Raw genomic sequence first — 21,070 nt, 5'->3', positions numbered from 1 at the left:
TAGTAACAACTATGTTCAAACAGTGGAACCAGCCATTACAAGCAAAAGATATTTAAGCACTACGAAACAAGACGACAGCAAGCAATGTATGTGTCTAAGAGACTAAGAGACCACTACATATATATATACATATATATATTGCAATTTTACAGAAAACTGAAGCCGCAAAAACGAAAATTGAGTTACATCTTTTTCATATTGTCACAACGTGGCCTTATTTGCGTACATTGTTCTATACGAAAAGCACAAAATATAACGAGCACTTTTGTGTTTAGCTGCAGAGCATCTTATTAGATGATAACCTTTCAACTGTGTTCACCATCCTGACGATCAGTGCATTTAATAATGTATATAGAGCTCAGTCCAATAAACAATTGAAAACCCGCTTGAATCAGTGTGTGTTGCTGGAGATGTTCATTCTCATATAACCACTCAAGGAAGAACAGAAATGAGGAACGGGCACAATATAGTAGTTACAGCAAAGAAATCCCATGTGACAATCTGGTGTCCAAAATTTCAGGTTACCCTCTACTCATCCTTGTGCTTTGCAGATCGTCTCCGGGCACCTGAAGAGTTCATGCACCGTCCTACAAACTTAAGGACCTCATCGATAAGGATCACCGGAAAAGCAACCACCAAAACTAAGAGCCATTCGTTGAGGCTAAGGGGTACAATCCCAAACACTTGCGCGAGGAATGGCACATATAAGATTAAGAAATGCAGTCCGAATGACACAGACATTGCCAAGAGAAGCCAAGGGTTGACCCAAGGAGGCATGCTCAGGAGGCTAGCATCTTCAGACAGAGCATTAAGAGAATTGAACATCTCTATAGCCACTAGGACAGATAGAGAGAGGGTCGTTGCCTTTACTTTACCATTCTGAAAGTATTCACAAGGGTTGGTGTCAAAGGAGAAGCGTCGTGTACCAGCAGTGAAAGGAGTAACCTTGAAGCCATCCCATGAGGAGCACTGACCCCAGTTTGAGAGCTGAGAATATGTGACAAGAGTGTGGCCATCACCAGACAGGTCAATACCCATGAAGGAGCCATGAGTGTACCATATGATGAAGATACCCACAGTAGCGATTCCCACATAGAGGCCGATGACCTGCATGTAGAGAGAAAATTGAGTCACTTCACCCATCTGCAACGGTGTTCTTAAGACAGAGATTTCACCAAAAAGCCCAGCACAAATACATAAGTTCTCAATCACAATACTACCCAGATGATGTATGGCTGGAAATGTCAAATATTATGTGCAAGTACATTTAAAAGGGCATATCTCTAATAGGACCTCCATGCTGCCAGAATTAAGGGAAAAAAGTTTACAGATAAAAGCAGACCTAATGCACTCACAACTGAGAGAGAATCTTGTCTTTTTTTTCTTAATCTTTTTTTTTTCTTTCTGAATTTATGTGTAAAGTGAGAAATGATAATCTATGATAATCTATTTTCTGAACTGACTTTAGAAAACTTCTTAATGGCATGAATTTTTATGTTGCCTTCCCCACTGTTAAAGATGCCCAATTATTCTGTTCAAAGTATATACATTACAGATATTCATCAGCTGTTCCAAAGAAGAGGGATCTTTACCATGTAACGGAATAAAATCCATGGAGTGATCAATGAGTCATCACTCCTCCGTGGTGGTTTCTTCATGATGTCTTTATCAGGTGGGTTGAAACTCAAAGCTGTTGCAGGAGGACCATCAGTGACAAGATTGACCCACAAAAGTTGGACTGGTATCAGCCCCTCAGGAATACCTAAAGCCGAAGTTAGAAAAATAGAAGCGACTTCACCAATATTTGAGGAGATCATATATCTGCATTGGCAAAACAGAAAGAGATTATTTACCATTGAAGCTACCCACTCATAGTAGAACAAAACTGAAAATGGCATACAGTAGAAAACATATATTAACTATGAGAATGTAATACAGTGAGCACTTGCAAAATCAACGAAAGAATATTGTCTAATGAACATAAGATCATAACTCCAGATAAACTGATTTCCTGTACAATGGCATCAACGCTAGGACAATGGAACAGATAATAGGATCTAACATAGAGTGTCTTACATTAAGAAACCATACAATGCAGCCAGAAACACCTTAAAATGTCAGAGTTTGAATCAAGAAGTTCAAAAACATTCTACACAATTTCTAATACTACATCAACAATATTGTCCAAGAAACTAAGCTTGAAATGTGAAACTTTAAAAAATTGCACTTTATCTTTCAAAATTAGCACACTTAGCAAAATTTGTATCATCAAAAAGATGGAGAAAGCCAGAAAATTGTATAACAGGTAGAACCATATTGAATAACAACAAGAATTATGAATCTATAGAACTTCACTATACCATTTATATCAAAGTGTTAAGGATGATAACTGAACAATAAATAAGCATGCAGATTAGTAAAGCTAGTCAGAACTCTATTCGAGGAGACCTTATGAAATCCTTCATGTTGTTATATATAGATCTTCCTTCACCAACCGCTGCAACTATAGTACTGAAATTATCATCTGCTAGCACCATGTCTGAAGCTTCTTTAGCAACCTGAAATAAGGTAGATAATTAATTAGTATCTCTATGATAGATGGTGCAAAGAATTGAATGATATAATCGATTAACATATCTAACGAACTAAACTAAAGTCCATTTGAGGAAAAACTGGAAGTCAGGATATGAAGGAATTGCATGATTCAATGTGGCACTCTAAACTTGTATGGATCAAATCCACCTAGTTAAACATACGTAGAGATGTTGACAACATACATACAGGTTCTATGAAGCAATAGGAAAAAGAAAATGAGATAGTGACCAAACAAATGAACAGGTCATACCTCAGTCCCAGTAATTCCCATTGCTATACCAATATCTGCCAATTTCAGAGCAGGGGCATCATTCACACCATCCCCTGTCATTGCAACAACCTCACCATCTTCTTTCAGCAGTCTCACAATCTCTTGCTTGTGCTTAGGTTCTGATCTAGAAAAGAGAAGGCCACCTTTTTGCCTCAAAAGATTCTTTTTATCAGGGAGTGACATGAATTCCTTCCCTGTAAGGCTCCTAAAACTGATGTCTTCGTGAGGTCCAAATATTCCTATTTCACGGCATATTGCCTCTGCAGTTTCTTTGTTATCCCCTGTTATTACCATAACACGAATGCCAGCAGCTCTACAATCTTCAATTGCCTTGTAGACCTCCTCTCGAGGAGGATCCTGTCATGATCAAACCAACAATACATGTTAAATTGCCGTGGAAAGATAAATGGCAATGCAATAAGAAGGTTCCATATTGACAAGATGTGTATTCAGTGGATCATCATACCCTCAGGCCAACTAAGCCAACAAAAATAAGATCACTCTCTATTGATGAATAGTTTGATGGATCAAGCAAAAGCTTGTGAGCTGGATGCTCTTCACCGTCGTAGGTGGCAAATTCTGCTAGATCATCCTTATATGCAAAACCCAAACAGCGCAATGCATTCGTTGACATTTGACGAAGAGTTGCCAAAATAGAACCCTTTAAATTTTCGTCCAACAGCACAACTGAACCATCGAGCAGCTGAACATGCGTACTTCTCTCCAACAAATTTTCCACTGCTCCCTGCCAGAATGCAGCTTTTAAATATCAATTACTCAGAATATTACTTTCTAAATATGGTGAATTGAATAACCTCAAGACAATACAGACGCACTTCAAGATACACTTGTAAGGACTACAGATGTGACAAAAAGAAGCAAGCCTTGGAAGGAAAAGGGAACCATCCATACTTACAAAACATATTGAAACCATGAAAAAGTAATTTCTTCTTCATATCTACAGAAGAAACCATAAAAGGAGCACCAAAGAAAATTTTGACTAGCTAAATCCCCCAACTCTACCGCAAAGTCCATTATCAGTGATACCTAATGCAATTCAATCATCTTTTCCAATCACCTGCTACCAAAGACACCAGAAAAGAGGTGTATTTACTTGTTGACCAAGTGCATTCAACTTACTCATTCTAACCACTCCTGTCAAATTGCACCAAATCCAAGTTTTGATCCTTAGATGCCCCTTGCTAGTAAGTAACAAATACCAACAGTCAAATGTTCATGTACATACCACCAAATTGCTTTTGCCTGTTTCATCTAAAACAGGTGGAAGCCAATTTGGGATTAGCAAAACAGATGAAAACCATTACTATACCGCCGAAATGAGGCCTGATATTGGTTGACTTGGTCATGTACCGCCGGTAACCTTTTGTTTGAAATGGATTGATTTCGGATAGAACTCATATATTGTTTCTTAAAATAAACTCAAATTGTGCCATCTTCCAGAAGAACATTAGCAATAATGTTCACATTCCATATCACAACTGTTTGATGCAATAGAAGCAAGTAATGCGATGACAAAGGAATTGTTCAAAATAGAGATGATCAAGAGTACCTTCACGAGTAAAGAATTGTTTCCTGATTTTGATTTCACAATTACCCCCATTGATTTTCGAGTGCGATCAAATTCAAGAGTTGCGACCCTTTTAGTGACACTATTCCACAATTGGCAACATCCTTCAAATGGCAAACGATAAGAAAAGCAACATAAGTTCCCACAAGTTTCCACAATAAAACATTTTTTATTCTTAAATCAGAAAGCTTAAGGGCATTAACATACGTAAAATCTCAGAAGAATCAGTAGATAGTGCACTATAGCCATCAGGAAGTCCCATTTTCTCAGCCAAAACCTGAAAGGAAATAAAAACATCTTTAACAGAGAGAGAAAATATGTTCACATTTTCCAGCTCAAAAGGTCAAACAAAATACCAGGTAATTAATAAAAATGCATTCCAAACACAGCCATAGTAAGTTGGATCTACCTTATGCCTTATTTAAGCATTTTGGTAACTAAATATGATGTTCAAGGGCAATTATAAGAGAGGCGTATGTGATGCGATCTCATGGTTTCAACCGATGAATTACTAACTACTCAGGAGTATAGCAGTGAAACCCTTGAATGCCTGAAAGAATAAATCAGATACTTTGTTTTACCCTCAACACATTTATAAGGAGAATATTACCATCATATCCATAATTTCACCTACAGAACATAATGTATGAATCTTTACCTTCAGAGCTGCCTCTGTTGGCATTCCAGTAGCAACAAACTGATGCCCAGAAGCAGCAACACTTGCATCATTGCAAACAGCAGCAATTTTTGCGATCATTTGAAGATTTGGGTCCATGTTACCCCTGGGCCAATCGTGGATCTTCCCATCACAAGGGTCATACGTAGTTCCATCCACTTTGAAGCTACGAACTGTATCTGTCCAGCAACCCATTGCCACAAGCTTAACTGCCGACATCTGGTTTGTGGTCAATGTTCCAGTCTTGTCAGAACAAATGACAGTCGTGCATCCTAGAGTCTCAACACTCGGTAGCTTTCGCACCAGAGCATTTTTCTGTGCCATCTTCCGCGTACCCAATGCCAAGCAAGTAGTGATCACCGCCGGCAAGCCCTCAGGGATTGCAGCAACAGCCAAAGCCACCGCAATCTCAAAGTAATATGTGCACTTCTCAAAAGAGAACTTAAAGTTCCTCGGCCAGCCATCAACATAGTCCCAAGTAAAGAAGTACTTCACATTGATGAGCCAAACCAGAGCACAAATCACCCCAATTATTGCCGTAAGCGCCTCCCCAAACTCATTCAGTTTCTTCTTCAGCGGCGTATCATCATCCTCCTGGGAGGCTTCGTGGATCTGAGAATGTATCTTCCCTATCTCAGTGTTCATACCCGTCTGTGTAACCAAACACACGCAACTGCCATTTACGACAGTGGTACCAGCAAAGACCATGCACTCTTTTCCCTGGATATCGGAATCCTCCCAATCGACCTTATGACTAGTTTTATTCACAGAAGCGTTTTCTCCAGTAAGAGACCCCTGTTCTACCCTCAGAGTAGAACTTATCAGATACAAAACCCGCATATCGGCTGGAATTTTATCCCCAACCCTGAGCTCCACAATATCCCCTGGGACGAGCTCCTTCGCAGGCAAATTATGAATCCACTCGCCGTTCCTCTTGACGGTGGCGTGCTCGGATTGGATTTCTTTCAATGCCTCCAATGACTTCTCGGCATTGTTCTCTTGCCAGACCCCCACAATGGCATTAACTATAAGAATCAGGAAGATAACCAAAGGTTCCACGAAGGCAGTAATCCCCATCTCACCGCCTTCGTTTCCATTGAACCAAGCGAGGACGAAGGAGATGACGGCGGCGACGAGAAGAATCCTAACCAGCGTATCATTGAACTGCTCAAGAACCAATTGCCAAATCGAAGGACCCGAGTGCTTCTCGAGCTCGTTCCACCCATACTTCTCCCGCCGCGCCGCCACATCACCGGGTCGCAGCCCCTCCTCGGCGTTGACCTTGAACGCAGCCTCGCATTCTTGCACGCTTCTCGCCCAAGCGGGAAAGGACAAATGCGGCGGTGGCACTACCGCCGCCTCCGATCCATCGGATCCACCCCTCATGCCTTGCACCTGCCCTCCTTTCCCCATCAAAACCCGAATCCCGATCAAACTTTATCCAAGAAAATGGCTAACGCATCAACCACTCGAAAACCCCAAGAAACCTTGGGAGATCGGGGAAAGGACGATATCAGGAAGAGTGAAAGAGAGATCTCGTCTCCACTTCTTCCTTAGAAGAGGCACAGGAGTGGGAATGAATGAGACGCCAACAACGACGCCTATATACCAACAGACACCCCCCGAGAATGGAACTACGAGAAGCTTCTTTTACCCGACGGGAAGGATATTAAATCTTCCATATTTAAGTCCGCAAGGAAGTTTCCAGGAAGCTGGCAGCACGGGGGACTTCAGTTATATAAGACTTTGCTTTTGGGGGACCTTTTTGTGAATTACCGATAAGTTTGGGGGCCATACGGTAAAGTGATATTCTTCTTCTTCCTACTTCTTCTTCTTCTTCTTCTTGTCGCGTACAAAGAAACCTCAACTTAAATATATTTAACAAGTATAAACATTGTTAATATACAAAAGAAGAAGGACAGTGATAAAAGACTTGTACGTCTTCTGCATGATGTTAGGTTTGCTTCTAAGTAATACGGCAAAAAAAAAAGTATAGATTCCAATTTGAAAATAAGGTTGTGTTGACAGACGAATCACATTGCTGCAGCTCATTCGTACTTCAAAGTTTCCAATTGCCCGTTGTCCTCTTCTAAACGAGGAATAATGTACAATGATGGAGGGGGTAGTCTGACTTTTCTCTGCCCCTCCATATAAATTTATAATATTCTTAAACAAGTCTTATGGAATTCTATGCCTTCGCCTTTGATGATGTTTACTAGCTTGACAAAAGATGACCCCAGAATCTTCGTTGGAGCTTCCTTCCTATATTCAAACATTTTACATCAGCAAAGTTCTTCTTTCAATAATAGTCAATAGCTTACAATATTTTTAATAAAAAATAGAGTGTGTGTGTGTGTGTGTGTGTGTCTAATCTCGAAGCTTGTGTAACATCGATAATAAAGTTGTTTCCAATAAGGTCAAAAGTTTGGCACTTTAGATCCAAAAAGCAAAAATAGGCCAAAGTCGCGACATGACATGGACTCGAGAGGCTCGGAAGACGACCAAAGGATTTTGCACGGCAAAATGGATTACTCGTATTCCCCAATCCGCCAAAATGGTTGGCTTAAAACCTAAGTTTGATCTCGCAAAAGGAGACAAAAGCGATAGCAAAATAAGTCCTCCCAATTTCTTCTCCTTGGATAACAAGAGCCGGCTTCTCTACTATTTGACCTATCTAGGAGGTGATCACCATAAGTTTAAAGCCATCATCCTCGCCATAATTTAGATGATAGAAAAGTTAAGGAAAATAAGTCACTTTGACGGAGTCAAAACCAAGGAGAATCATATAGCATATAGCTAAGGAATATTTTAATCAGTGTCGGATTTGGATAAATTGGAATCAGCTTCCTTTATTAAATAAATAATAAGTCCCCATCAAATAATAAAAAAGCATACTGTTTACTATCTTTTTTACTTGTCTGCCACATGAGTCATGACCTCTTTTTAGGTGTATTATAATAAGTGTGTTACTTGGTGTTTAAGACACCTATATGAAATATTTGCCCTTAATATAGTCATAGTTTTTTTTCGTCTATACGCTTAATGTACAAGGAGATGATTGCATAATTGCACATATAACTTAATTAAGCACGTTACCGGTTAGCACTTACCGTCTTCTAATATATTAGACTTGTATCTTAATTAATAATAATAATCGAATCATCAACCATTTTTATATAAACTTTTTTCTTAGTTTGTCTTTTGGGCATACTATGAACTATTTTAATTTCTTATTTTAGAATATAAAAAGTAAAGGTAAGATATAATTTAATATTTTTTGCCAATATGGTCAAGAGTGGAAAGATATTAATAATTCAAGATGTCAAAGTATTATAAAAATAAATAAATAAGGTCTATGTGAAAATAAATAATATATAAATATTAAGGGGCCCATGAATTTGTGTTAGGTGTCCATTCTCTTAATAAAGCTTAGCTTAGCTTTCTTTTATGGACTGGAAGAAAAGAAAATAATTATTGGGCCCACAACTTCACCTTTAGGCCCATGAAACCTGATAGATATATTAGGCCCAATTAACTCATAAGAAATAACAAAACTAATACTAAGCCCAGGCTTCACACAGAGCCCATTAATTAGGAAACCCCCATAAATAAACAAATAATCTATATTTATGTTATGGACAGGTTTAAATGACCCGAGCCTGACCGATTCAACTCAAGCTTAGGCTCGGCTCAGCTCAACTCAGAGCTGGAGTCGGATTGAGCCGACATAGGAGGAAGACAAGGCGGTGGCTTGCTGAAAGATGACAAAACGGCAACTTAGAAGAGATGGGCGAGGTGGTAGCTTGTTGTTGCCAAAGGAGGAGGAGCTGGATTAAAGCAGTAGGAGGAGGCGACTTGCCATTGCCGAAGAGGACGAGGCAGTGGCTTGGCGAAGGAGGGAGAGGCGACAACTTGAAAAGGATGAGCATGGGGCTTGTTGTTGCCAAAGGAGGAGGAGGTGGGCCACGGTGGAGAAGGACGTTGAAGGAGAAGGCGGCCTGCCGTTGTCGAAGGAAGAGGAGGCGAGCTAGGGATTTGAGAGAGTTGCCATCTGGAAGCAAAGTTGGGATTTAGGAATTAGGGTTTTTACATCGAGCCTATCAAGTCGAGCTTGAGCAAGCCGGCTCCAGCTCAGGCTCGACTCAAAATTATTTTTGAGTCGTCAAACTTGGCTCAAGCTCAGCTCAACTCTAACCGAGCCGAGCCAAACTCAAGCTTTAATGAGCCGAGCTCGAGCCGCTCATTTATTTTAACCCCTAATTTTATCTTTACCAAGAAATAATCCTTAAGTTAATCATAAACTAGACATAAAAACTAATCTTTCCCGATATATAAGTTCAACATATATCAAAATAGACACGACATAATTTAATTTAATTTTTTCAAAAAAGAAAAAAGAAAAAAAGAAGTTGTGGTAGTGCTCACATTGCTCATACGGTTTTATGAACAAATAAATTATATTCACATATTTGGAAGGAAACAAGTACTATTATTCATTTACTATTATAATAAATGATCGGTACAAAGAGAAATAATTAATACCGACGATTACAATTTAATTAATTACTACGCCGGCGAGCGATCCGCCACGTCGACGCTCGCGGAGCAGGAGAGAATCCGGCAAAAGATGGAACACATTGCCGAGTAAGAAGCTTGTCTCAACTTCTTCAGCCTAATACAGATCTTATCCTTATTCCTCTTCTTCTTCTTCTTCTTCTTATTATTATTACCTTTCTTATCCTTATCCTTACCTTTATGATCACTGCTCTCGATATTATTCTTATTCTGCGGGATAAATAACGGGAATACGGCGGCCTTCTCCTTAACTTTGCCGAAGCACCTCATCGTCTTCTCAGGGACGGTCTCCTTCTTCTTGGAGAACGTATAACTCCTCAGATACAACTGCCTGCACGAATAGCTATCCACCACCTCCGGCCCGGCCGAACAAGCGCGATTATTAAAGCTATGATCCTCTCTCCTCCTCGTCACCGACTTCATGAACTCGGCGTCGGACTCGGGCCACTTGTACAGGTTGACGTAGCTCGCCCGCACCGGAATCCGAGCGTCGACGCATCCCGTCGCCGACTTGCAACTATAATAGCTCATCGCTCCTACTTAACTTTGGATCGATCCATAGCCTTCTAGCTTCTATATATAATTATGAGCTCGAGATCTAGGCTGTAATTAAAAAGACTTTGGTTGCAAGGCAGTAGAGATCATGCAACTGGATCTCTACTAGTTTGTAAAGTGTGACCTTTCATAGTGTGAGGAATGATGTGATATTATTAGCTTGCAATGAGTGTGTTTGAGCATGGAAAGGTGATCAAGTCGGTGTCAACTTTTTCTTTAAAAAAAAACTATTAAATTTGGGATAAAATTGCCCTTTTACTTATGTTATTTGACCAACTAAACCTAAATGATAATTCTATCAATTAATTATGGTTCAAGCTTGCATTATCTATGTACTTGAGTAATAGGTAACACTGCCCATGGGCTAAACAAGTGGAAGAAACTATTGATCCAAGTTAGGTCTATTTAGGCCTGGCCCAAGTATAATAATTTGATTGATATATTCTATAATTAATGATAAACTAATAGTAGAAAAGAGGAAAAGATCTAGCTAACAATCTACTCTCTTTTAGTATTTTTCTCGTCTAAATTTATAGATGAAAAGTTTGACATGGAGAACAAAATCATCACGAGACTGCACTTTGAAGAAACTTATTACAACCGTAGTCCATACTACAAGCAACGAATATATATATATATAAAAGTAGCCCCAGTAACAGTTGCAACTTTGTACGCATCCATATATATATATATATATATATATGTACATGTATGTAAATAATATTAATTAATACATAAATAGACCCCTTAATAGTAAGTCCGACATAAATGATTGACTTTTAACTATGCATGCATGTTGTACTGAAAACGTTTGTTAACTATACGAAAGAAATAAGTTGGTTTGAAAGGTGTGTACAAGTAGTAAGTTGGTTTGTAGATAAGTAGCAGCATAAGCACTAATTAATACACATGGTATCAATTATCTATAGCTTAGTCCTCGTATGCTAAGAATAAGTCTGAAACCCAAAAATATCTGATGCTCACATATAAAGTAACGATATGCAAATCTATCTGCATTTATTGTTTGATATTATCTTAATATTCGCAGCTCTCTTTACGCCTTAATTGTCTCTCAAATTGCCATCCAAAGTCCAATGTTTTCTAACAACACCACATTATTCAAATCTCAAGGAGTCAGCCTTCATACGCTTTGATTCCGACATCTGAACTCTCTCAATAAATCCCCATTTTTATGACCTACACACGGAATTATATTTGAAACCTAATTAGCTTCTACATGATGCAATTAATGAATTTAGACCTAATTAACTGCATTCCAGGTAGCTTCTTATATGTACAAGCGAGAAATAATCAATCCACAGCCAGCCAATGAGCGAGGTGTGTAGATTAATATAGAGAGAAGGGTGGAGTACAGTACTTAATTTGTACTCTAGTTATGTGAAAAAGAAGACTCAAATTAATACGATGGAGACTTATATTATTAGTTATTAGTTATTAGTTATTGCCGTGTGGAAAAGATATATTAGCTGAGAATGCATAGCTACTATACAAGGAAATTAAAAGTTAAAAACAAAGTATGGCGATATCTAAGGAACAAGAAATGTTGTGGAGAAAGTAAACTGTACAAAATGGCAGATCGAATTATATATTAAACGATGGGTTGTTGTGTAACTACTGACTCCAAAATAATCCCCTATTGCTTGCTCTTCATATGAGAACTCTATCAACTGACTACGTTCGTACTACCCCCACCTACAGGGTTTAAGTTACTATTTAATTTTGAGTCGTAGGTAATGGAGTAATCCAATTGGGAAGTTAGGATGGGCAAGCAACCTATTCCCATCTCTAATTTGGACCCCTAATTGGAAACTTAGGAAGGTGACAATTAAGAGCCGGCGTGGAGGAAATTTCAGACGTATCTAAGCTAATTAAGGCACGACATGCGCATGGATAACCATCGTCGAATTTTGACCAACGAATCTCACCACCCGTAACAACCCCCTAACTTCCACCCTTTTCCATTTACATCGTCTGGATCTCTCTCGCCACGTCGGATTTCGAGACAAATTATATATATATATATATATATATATGCATGAATAAAACATTGACGGAAGAGTGAGAGGTGCAAGAATGTACACGTGGGATGTTTTCTTGTGTGTTTGAACTTACGTTGGAACTTTCTTGCACCTAACTGTTTATTCACGTTATATGAAGCTATTTTTTGTTTTCCTTTTCTTTGGGATTCATTGTTACTATACTATATACTGCACCGTAGTAGTACCACTTGACCGCGTTGCCTTTCCGGTATAATTAAAACGTGTTAAAGAAGAACCACTGTTTGCCTCTATAAATATAGAGCTAGGTAGTTTAATGCAACAAAGTAAACAGGCTAAGTTGTCTATCTCTCTGCCTTCTTTCTTTCCCAGTATTAAGTAGTACTTTTGGAGAACACGAACTGCGAGCCGAGAAGAGTGCCATAACCTCCACGTAATAACTACTACTACTTCTTCGTGGCATGGCTCGGCTCGTAGATAAGCTTCCGTTGTTCGAACGAGAGCTCTCTCCGATGGGGGAAACCGGCGACGAGTCCAACATGCCGCCGACATCCGCAGCAGGATCATCCTCATCGCCCCACGTCATACTCGAGGTACCCAACGTCGGGCAGCCGGGCCCCACCGGACGGCCGCAGTTCGTCCTCGCGTTCTCCGACCTCTCCTACAGCATCCACAAGCCCAGGCGCTTCTCCCTCCGTGGTAACTGCCGGCTCGCATCGGATCCCGTCACCGCTGGATCATCTGGCACCGGGACGCGGATGCTGCTGAACTCGATCTCCGGGGAGGCGAGGGAGGGCGAGATCCTCGCCGTCCTCGGGGCGAGCGGGTCCGGTAAGTCGACCCTCATCGACGCCTTGGCGAACCGGATCTCCCGCGACCGCCTCCTCGGCCACGTCACCCTCAACGGGGAACACCTCGAGAGCAGCGTCCTCCGCTCCATCTCCGCCTACGTCATGCAGGACGATCTCCTCTACCCGATGCTCACCGTCGAGGAGACTTTGAGCTACTCCGCCGACCTCCGCCTCCCCAGCTCCCTCCCGGCCTCCAAGAAGCGGACGCGCGTCCAGGACCTCATCGACCAGCTCGGCCTCCGCAACGCCGCCAACACCATCATCGGCGACGAGGGCCATCGTGGCGTCTCCGGCGGGGAACGGCGGCGCGTCTCTATAGGGGTCGACGTCATCCATGACCCCATCATCCTCTTCCTCGACGAGCCCACCTCTGGCCTCGACTCCACTAGCGCCTTCCTCGTCGTCCAGGTCCTACAGCGGATCGCGCGCAGTGGCAGCGTCGTAATTATGTCCATCCACCAGCCCAGTTACCGGATTCTCTCCCTCCTCGATCACCTCCTCTTCCTCTCCCGCGGCGAGACCGTATACTACGGCAAACCCAGCGGCCTCTCCCCTTTCCTCAGCGAGTTCGGCCGGCCCGTACCAGTCAACGAGAACCCGACCGAGTTCGCCCTCGACCTCATCCGCGAGCTCGAGTCATCCCCTGAGGGGGCCCACTCCCTTGTCATGTCCAACTCCAAGTGGCAGGCAAAGCAGCCCCGGGACCCGCGTGGGGATCCCGAGGTGGGTTTCAAGGAGGCGATCACTGCGAGCATCTCGCGCGGGAAGCTGGTTACCTCCGCCACGTCGGCGCTCCCCAGCTACGCCAACTCATTCTGGGTGGAGATGGGTGTGCTCACCCGCCGGTCGTTCACCAACACGCGGCGGATGCCCGAGCTCTACATCATGCGGCTCGGCACTGTTATGATCACCGGCTTCATCCTCGCCACCATCTTCTGGCGTCTCGACGACTCCCCGAAAGGCATCCAAGAGCGCCTCGGTTTCTTCGCCATCGCCATGTCGACCATGTTCTACACGTGCGCAGACGCCCTCCCCGTCTTCCTCCAGGAGCGCTACATCTTTATGCGGGAGACCGCACACAACGCCTATAGGCGCATCTCTTACGTCCTATCGCACACTATCGTCGGCTTCCCCCCGCTCGTCTTCCTCTCCCTCGCCTTCGGCCTCATCACATTTTTCGCCGTCGGGCTATCCGGCGGCGCCTCGGGATTCGTGTTCTTCACCCTCGTCGTCCTCGCCTCGTTCTGGGCTGGGAGCGGCTTCGTCACCTTCCTCTCCGGCGTGGTGCCGCACGTGATGCTCGGCTACACCGTCGTCGTCGCCATCCTCGCCTACTTCTTGCTCTTCTGCGGTTTCTTCATCAACCGGGACAGGATCCCTGACTACTGGATCTGGTTCCACTACCTCTCCCTCGTCAAGTACCCCTACGAGGCAGTGCTCCAGAACGAGTTCAGCGATCCCACTCGCTGCTTTGTGAGAGGCGTGCAGATGTTCGACAATACCCCGTTGGAGAGCTTGGCGGCGGCCAAGAAGGTCGAGTTGCTGAAGGTCATGAGCTCGTCCATTAAGACGGGCCTCAACAGCACGACATGCATCACGACGGGCCCGGAATTCTTAAAGCAGCAGGCGATTACCGATCTCAGCAAGTGGAGCTGCCTCTGGGTTACGGTGGCGTGGGGCTTCTTCTTTCGGATACTTTTCTACGTTACGCTTCTACTGGGGAGCAAGAACAAGAGGAAGTAGAACCAATCAATCAACCGGAGAGATGTTTTCTTTTTCAAAAGAAAAAAAAAGAAGAAGAAGAAGCAATTAAAATGTTGTCAATTTGTAAGTTTACATACAAAGTTATGTCTTATAGTTTGTTCGTTTATCGGTTTATGCCATATTAAATGTATTGTAACGAAGAACCCGCTAATTAATCCCAAGTTCATTTGTAAAGCACGAATCGTACGATACGCTTGGCCTATACACGTCACGTAACGGAGACATGCAAATCCCCAGCTTTAGCACCTAATGGCTTGCTGCCACGTCCCCCGTCTGCTGCATGGGATCCACGTAATGAATCATTTACTTTTGGGTCACCATCAGAGCGCCAAACTCGCTGTTCATAAAAGAAATGTGGGGGAAAATTGGAAGATAAGAAGGAGACTTTTTTGGGAGGCTCATAGAACGAACTTATTTGAGGCAAAAATATCTGGGTGGGTATGCAGTCGCCTCATCACCCAGCTATTGGGCAACCCTGATGGTCCATGTAACTACCTTACGACCATTTGTTTTCCTACAAGAAACCACCTAATCTTGACAAAAGATTGGGCCCTGACTTTCTCTTGTACCTCTGGATGACCCTAACTAGAAGTCTTCTCATGTGTTTGGCCAAGTGGGATTAGGGTAATCAGTAAGAGTTACTGTCATATCTTGGTAAAGAGATTCAGACTTCTCTTCAGAATTGTCAGCTCATACTTGTACAAGATTTTATATTTCAATGGTGGTGGTCAATTAATGTTTAGTTTCACCAAATCTCATCAACTATGTTTATAAAATGTTCTTCAGGTGGCATGAGATAATAGATCAAGGGCAGGGCCCGGATAATAATTCATCCTGTAATTAATTCATGTACAATTTGTCACTGTTATAGGTCTGAGCACTGTCTAATCCTACCAAAAGCCCATCATATCAAAAGTTTTAGGTAAGATTGTATCTAATGATCTGCTCTTTTAACTACTGGGGTTTACACACTATATATTTTCAATTTTTATAAATCAAATCCTCCCTTTAAAAACACCCTATATTGTTAGTTCTTTGTAACTAAACTTAAATAAAAATTACCAACATACTCTTATCCAACCCAAGATATTTAACTCAACCATATACCCTTACTAAAATATCTCATCTAAAAATCTTACTTAAGCTAAGAGACTAGAAGGGATATAATATTGGAGGATAGCTCGCTTTCAAGTTAATTACTTCCTCTTTATATGAGATTTGAGGCCAGTTGTAGAAAAATATGAAACCCATTGTGCCTAAAAAAAGAAGAAGAGAGGAGCATTATTATTATTATTATTATTATTATTTTGACAGTTTGGAAAATAATAGGTCACAGTTTATATAATATTTCTATATACTCAAACGGGATTAGTGTTAATTTAATCACGAGATTTTCCGTACATATTTGGTGAAATGGAGAGCTCCATTTTGTAAATATTAAAAATATGGGGTGTAAACCATAAATATTTTATATCAAAAGTTAAAGGAGAAAGAAATCCAAGCCCAGCTAGAGAAAAGCCCAGCCCAAAACCATCAACGGCTTTAACCTCCAAATCCCACACCTCTACGTGCACTGCACCACTCCATTTCCCACCTCTTTTCTTCTTCGCAATACCAGCAAAGCCGCGAGGAAGAAATCGACTTCGTTTCTCGAACCAAGAGCTCGATCATATCCCACCATGGCTGCCACCTCCTTCCTCTCCTCTCTCTCGTAGTTTATTCTTCACAGAGAAACTAGGATTAGAGCACAGAGGAGATATGTTGCAGAGAGCTGCGAGCAATGCGTACTCGTGGTGGTGGGCGAGCCACATTCGGACGAAGCAATCGAAATGGCTCGACAACGATCTACAAGGTGAGCCTAATTCCAAATCCTTCATGTGTCTTGATGATCTCTTAGATTTGCACTTATTCTTCGTCTACAAGAAGGGAAGAAGGATATATTTTGCCGTTGAAATGTAGACATTTTAGCAAATTTGTGGTATAGGAAGAGTAATATTTCGCATTGGGAATCATCAATTACTTACTATTATCTAAATTGATCCTCGTTGCATCTCTGCATTTAGAATTTGCCTTTTATTACTGGTAGCCTCTGATTTAGGGTTTCATGTATATATATATCCACTATTCGTTTGATTAGTTTGTTATATTTCGTTTAGAGAATCCATTTACATGGATAACAAAATTCTATGCATGCAGAAATGGAAGAAAGGGTTAACCATATGCTCGAGCTTCTCGGAGAGGAAGCTGATTCATTTTCTAAGAGAGCAGAGATGTACTACAAAAGGCGACCAGAGGTGATAAGTTCTGTGGAAGAGGCTTATAGGGCATATAGAGCGCTCGCCGAAAGGTATGATCATATATCGGGAGAGCTACACAAGGCTAACCACACCATCGCGGTTGCGTTTCCTGAACAAGTTCAGTATGCAATGCTAGAGGAGGAGGATGACAATTTTCCTAAAGCAATTATGCCGATTCATTCGAGTAAAGTTGACAAGCGGACTGTGGAGAGCTTAATAAAGAGAAAAGGAGAGAGCAGTTCATCTGTAAAGAAGTCACAACAACATCGGACTAGTGCTCCGCAGCTGAGCAAAGAGAGTGCACAAGAAGAAATAAATAGGCTTCAGAAGGCGATCCTGGTTCTGCAGACTGAGAAAGAATTTGTGAAAAGTTCATATGAGAGTGGCATTGCAAAGTATTGGGATATTGAAAAGCAGATCATTGATGTGCAAGAGGAAGTTTGTTACTATCAAGATGAGTTCAATGCTAGTGCAGTCATTGAAGATGATGAGGCCCGCGCTTTGATGACAGCAACAGCCCTTAAATCTTGTGAAGATGCCATCATTAGCTTCCAGGAGCAGCAAAAGAAATCAATCATGCTTGCAAGGATGGAATCAGCCAGAATTAGTTCTTCTAGAGAAAAGCTGAAGGCTCTCAAGGGTGAGTGTCGTCAGTCCTCAATGGAATTTGCAGATATTTCTGATGGAATTACAGGAACAGACTCAATCATTGAAGACATGAAGGAAGAAGATTACTCTCTGAAACATGAGAAATTTGAGATGCAACTAATATGTGAGAAGGTAAAAGAGCACCTTGAAATGAATTCTGATTCCTCTGTGGAGGAGCTTGCCGAGAAAATCAACAAACTTGTGAACAAAGTTATAAACTTAGAGCTGACAGTTTCATCGCAGACTGCACAAATCAATAACTTAAGTCTAGAAAACAGTAAGCTTGAAGAATGCCTACAGAACTTGGAAGAAGAGAAGATGGTTCTTATTAATGACTCAGATGATGTGAATGACAGACTCAAGCAAGCAGAAGAGGAGTTGAGTAGAGCACAGACTCTCGCGAAAACTGTCCAAGACGAAGAAAATACTCTCTTCTCGAATTTTACTGAAGTTTTTAGTAACCTCAGTGATATTGCGGAAAAATTGCAGTCTAGTGATCATGAGGGCCAGGTCATCTTTGTAGAGGAAGAGGCTGCAACTTGTAACTTGGGACCACCTACTGATTGTGATCAATCAATAGTTGCAAAAGTATATGATACAGAAGAAAAATTGGTTGAAGAGGGGACTTATCAGATTCAAGAACCTGTTCCTATCTCTAGCGGATGTGTTCAATCAAATACGGGTTCTCAGATCGCAGGTGATTTAGAAAAGGCCCATGAATTCAGTATACAGAAAGATAAACTCAAAGATAGAGACTCATCACAAACAGGTCAGTACACTCTGTATGTTGGCTTAGATAGTAATGAGGAATTGAAAGAAGGAGAAAAGTTCAAAGAAATAAATCCACCACAAGAAGCTGATTCCCTTCCTCCAAGTGGTGCAGGAAATATCCAGGACTCAAAAGAGGGAGACGAATTCACAGAAAAAGATTCGCCTCAAGCAAGTGATCACATAACCCTTTGTGGTTCAGAAAATATCCTGGACTTAAAGCATGGAGAAAATTGCGTCCAAAAAGAATCCCTAGCAAGGGAACACATTTCTCCTATTAGTGAAGAAGAGAAAAGTCTTGGAGACCAAGAAGTCATTTTAAACTTGCAGCAATTACTTTTAAATGGACTGGAAGGTAGAGAAAAACTATTATTAACTGAATATACATCAATACTTCGAAACTACAAGAAAACAAAGAAAAGGCTAATTGAAGTTGAGCAGAAAAATCAAGAGCGTCTTCATGAGACAGAAGAACTGATAAAAGAACTAAGGAATGCAAATGCCATCAAAGATGACGAGATTTGGTCACTGCGACAAATCTTTAGCACTTCAACTTTCAGTGCAGACAAAACTTCTGGAGAAATTGAAGCCTCAAAAAATGGTCAGTGCAAGACTCAGAGCATTACCTTCCTCCCAGTATTGATAACAGAAAGTTCAGAACCTTGTAGCTCTGGAAATTCTAAAGATCCTAATTTTGCATCCCCTAGAAAAGCAGATACGTCAAATGATCTTGCAAGCAGAGAAATACCCCATGCTGAAGACAGCAAGTTACATTTCTTCAATGAAACATTAAATGCATCACCCATCGAACAGAAGTTCAGAAGCGACATTGACACACTCATAGATGAAAATTTGGAATTTTGGTTAAGGTTTAGCACATCTTTCAATCAAGTGCAAGAATTCAAAGCCAAGTATCAAGAACTGCGAACTGAAATTGAGAAGCTGAAAGATGAAAAGACACAAGGGCTCAGTAACCGTGCTTCGACCGATCTGCTATTGAAACATGATTCTGAACCAATCGAAAGAAGGCTAAGAGCTCTCAAGACCCAAATCTGCATATGGTTAGAGCAGAATGCATTGTTTAGGGGAGAACTTCAGTCAAGATTTTCATCACTTTGCAGCATCCAAGATGGAATAACAGAAGCTTTACGCAAGAGTTCAGACAACGGAACAAAATTTACTTCACATCAGGCAGCAAAGTTTCAAGGTGAGGTGCTGCACATGCAACAGGAGAATAGCAAAGTAGCAGATGAACTGCAGGCAGGACTAGATCATGTAAGGGGACTTGAATCTGAGATAGAGAAGGCCTTGTCGAAGTTGCATCAGAATTCCAAACTTTCTGAATCTAAAAGCAGCCAGTACCAGAACTTCAAGCATTCTCCAACCAGGACCAGAATACCACTTCGGTCGTTTCTTTTTGGCAACAAACCGAAAAAATCATCATTGTTTTCCTGCATTAATCCAGCACTTCAGAAACAGTACAGTGATCTGAGATCTGCTAAATTTGACTAGGTATTTCTTTCTCTAATAGCTTTACTTATTCTTGACTTATTGTTCTTATGAAATAACTTTCAATTTGTCAAACAGATTAACATACATACAGTGCCTCAGATGTAGTTGATGGACAGTAGCTCCAAATCCTTTTACATCGTGGTGGATCAGGTGGATGCACTCCATTTACAGTGATTCCATCTGGCTTAATTAGTAGGTCTTGGCTTCAGTAAACAACATCTGGGTTCATATTAACTGTTTTGCTAATCGGTACATTTCACAGCTTCAATTGTAATTATCTATGGAGTATGAAGGATGGGCTTGTTGTATAATGATTTTATAGTCATGTAACTAGCTTCTGAGGTATTTGTAGAGCAGAGCATGTGGATGTGATTGTAAGTGATAATATGCATTCTGAACTGCTTCAATTTGCGATACACATCAAATTAAGCATAAGATATAAATCACAATGATCTTTATAGGGCACTTCAACTTCCAAAGTACACTCTTCAATTCTATAGGTGGTGATATTTTGATAGTTTAGGAGGCGAATTGTATGCTTCTATTCTTGCCGGACTAATGTGATAATATCGAGCCAAGAGTGAGTGAAAAGTGTAACGTAGCAGAAAGAAAAAAGAAAGGAAATTTTAATAAATCTTATCATGTCAATATCTACAGGCAGATATGTAATCAAATTATACTCTTTGAGAATAAACTTTTTAATTTGTCCTGAGAATAATTGAGATGCCAAAGTTGACATTCTCCCCCCCCATCTTCGCATGGGAATGTGATGCAGAGCAAAAGCAGAAGACGTGTCGCATTTCGAGAATCTCACCTTTGCGGTTGTACTCCGGAAACCGCCTCTACCTCTGCACCGGATCCCAGACAATAGACCAAATTGTTCACGAAGCAAAAGAACTCCAGATAAGCACCTGCCGTCAGAAATTGTTCTCGCCCACAGCTGCGAAACAGA

General features: G+C 41.3%; 4 protein-coding genes across 4 annotated transcripts; 2 read left to right on the top strand and 2 right to left on the bottom strand.

Moving 5' to 3' along the window:
• Positions 1 to 53: 53 nt before the first annotated feature.
• Positions 54 to 6,824, bottom strand: LOC140765487 (calcium-transporting ATPase 1, endoplasmic reticulum-type-like). The gene is made up of 8 exons (XM_073104602.1): positions 5,113 to 6,824; positions 4,662 to 4,731; positions 4,437 to 4,558; positions 3,333 to 3,611; positions 2,846 to 3,223; positions 2,449 to 2,558; positions 1,593 to 1,821; positions 54 to 1,107 (listed from the first exon to the last, which is right to left on the bottom strand). Exons 1-8 carry the CDS (start codon positions 6,541 to 6,543, stop codon positions 529 to 531), a joined length of 3,198 nt encoding a protein of 1,065 aa, XP_072960703.1. The 5' UTR covers positions 6,544 to 6,824; the 3' UTR covers positions 54 to 528.
• Positions 6,825 to 9,612: 2,788 nt separating this feature from the next.
• Positions 9,613 to 10,293, bottom strand: LOC140765790 (uncharacterized). Its single transcript, XM_073105022.1, has one exon. The coding sequence runs from the start codon at positions 10,234 to 10,236 to the stop codon at positions 9,697 to 9,699; it is 540 nt and encodes a 179-aa protein (XP_072961123.1). The 5' UTR covers positions 10,237 to 10,293; the 3' UTR covers positions 9,613 to 9,696.
• A 2,305-nt stretch (positions 10,294 to 12,598) lies between these two features.
• On the top strand, positions 12,599 to 15,070 carry LOC140765789 (ABC transporter G family member 5-like). The gene has a single exon (XM_073105021.1). It carries the CDS (start codon positions 12,740 to 12,742, stop codon positions 14,870 to 14,872), a length of 2,133 nt encoding a protein of 710 aa, XP_072961122.1. The 5' UTR covers positions 12,599 to 12,739; the 3' UTR covers positions 14,873 to 15,070.
• Positions 15,071 to 16,498: 1,428 nt separating this feature from the next.
• LOC140764202 (protein NETWORKED 2A-like) lies at positions 16,499 to 21,013 on the top strand. The gene is made up of 4 exons (XM_073102632.1): positions 16,499 to 16,745; positions 17,090 to 20,118; positions 20,194 to 20,310; positions 20,894 to 21,013. Exons 1-2 carry the CDS (start codon positions 16,652 to 16,654, stop codon positions 20,116 to 20,118), a joined length of 3,123 nt encoding a protein of 1,040 aa, XP_072958733.1. The 5' UTR covers positions 16,499 to 16,651; the 3' UTR covers positions 20,194 to 20,310; positions 20,894 to 21,013.
• The last annotated feature ends 57 nt before the right edge of the window (positions 21,014 to 21,070 follow it).

This window comes from Typha angustifolia, chromosome 8 (assembly GCF_048772165.1).
Source record: "Typha angustifolia cultivar Huaian chromosome 8, ASM4877216v1, whole genome shotgun sequence".
Taxonomy (NCBI): Eukaryota; Viridiplantae; Streptophyta; class Magnoliopsida; order Poales; family Typhaceae; genus Typha; species Typha angustifolia.
Note: the sequence above shows the minus strand (reverse complement) of the source record. Positions and strands in the feature narration are given on the sequence as shown.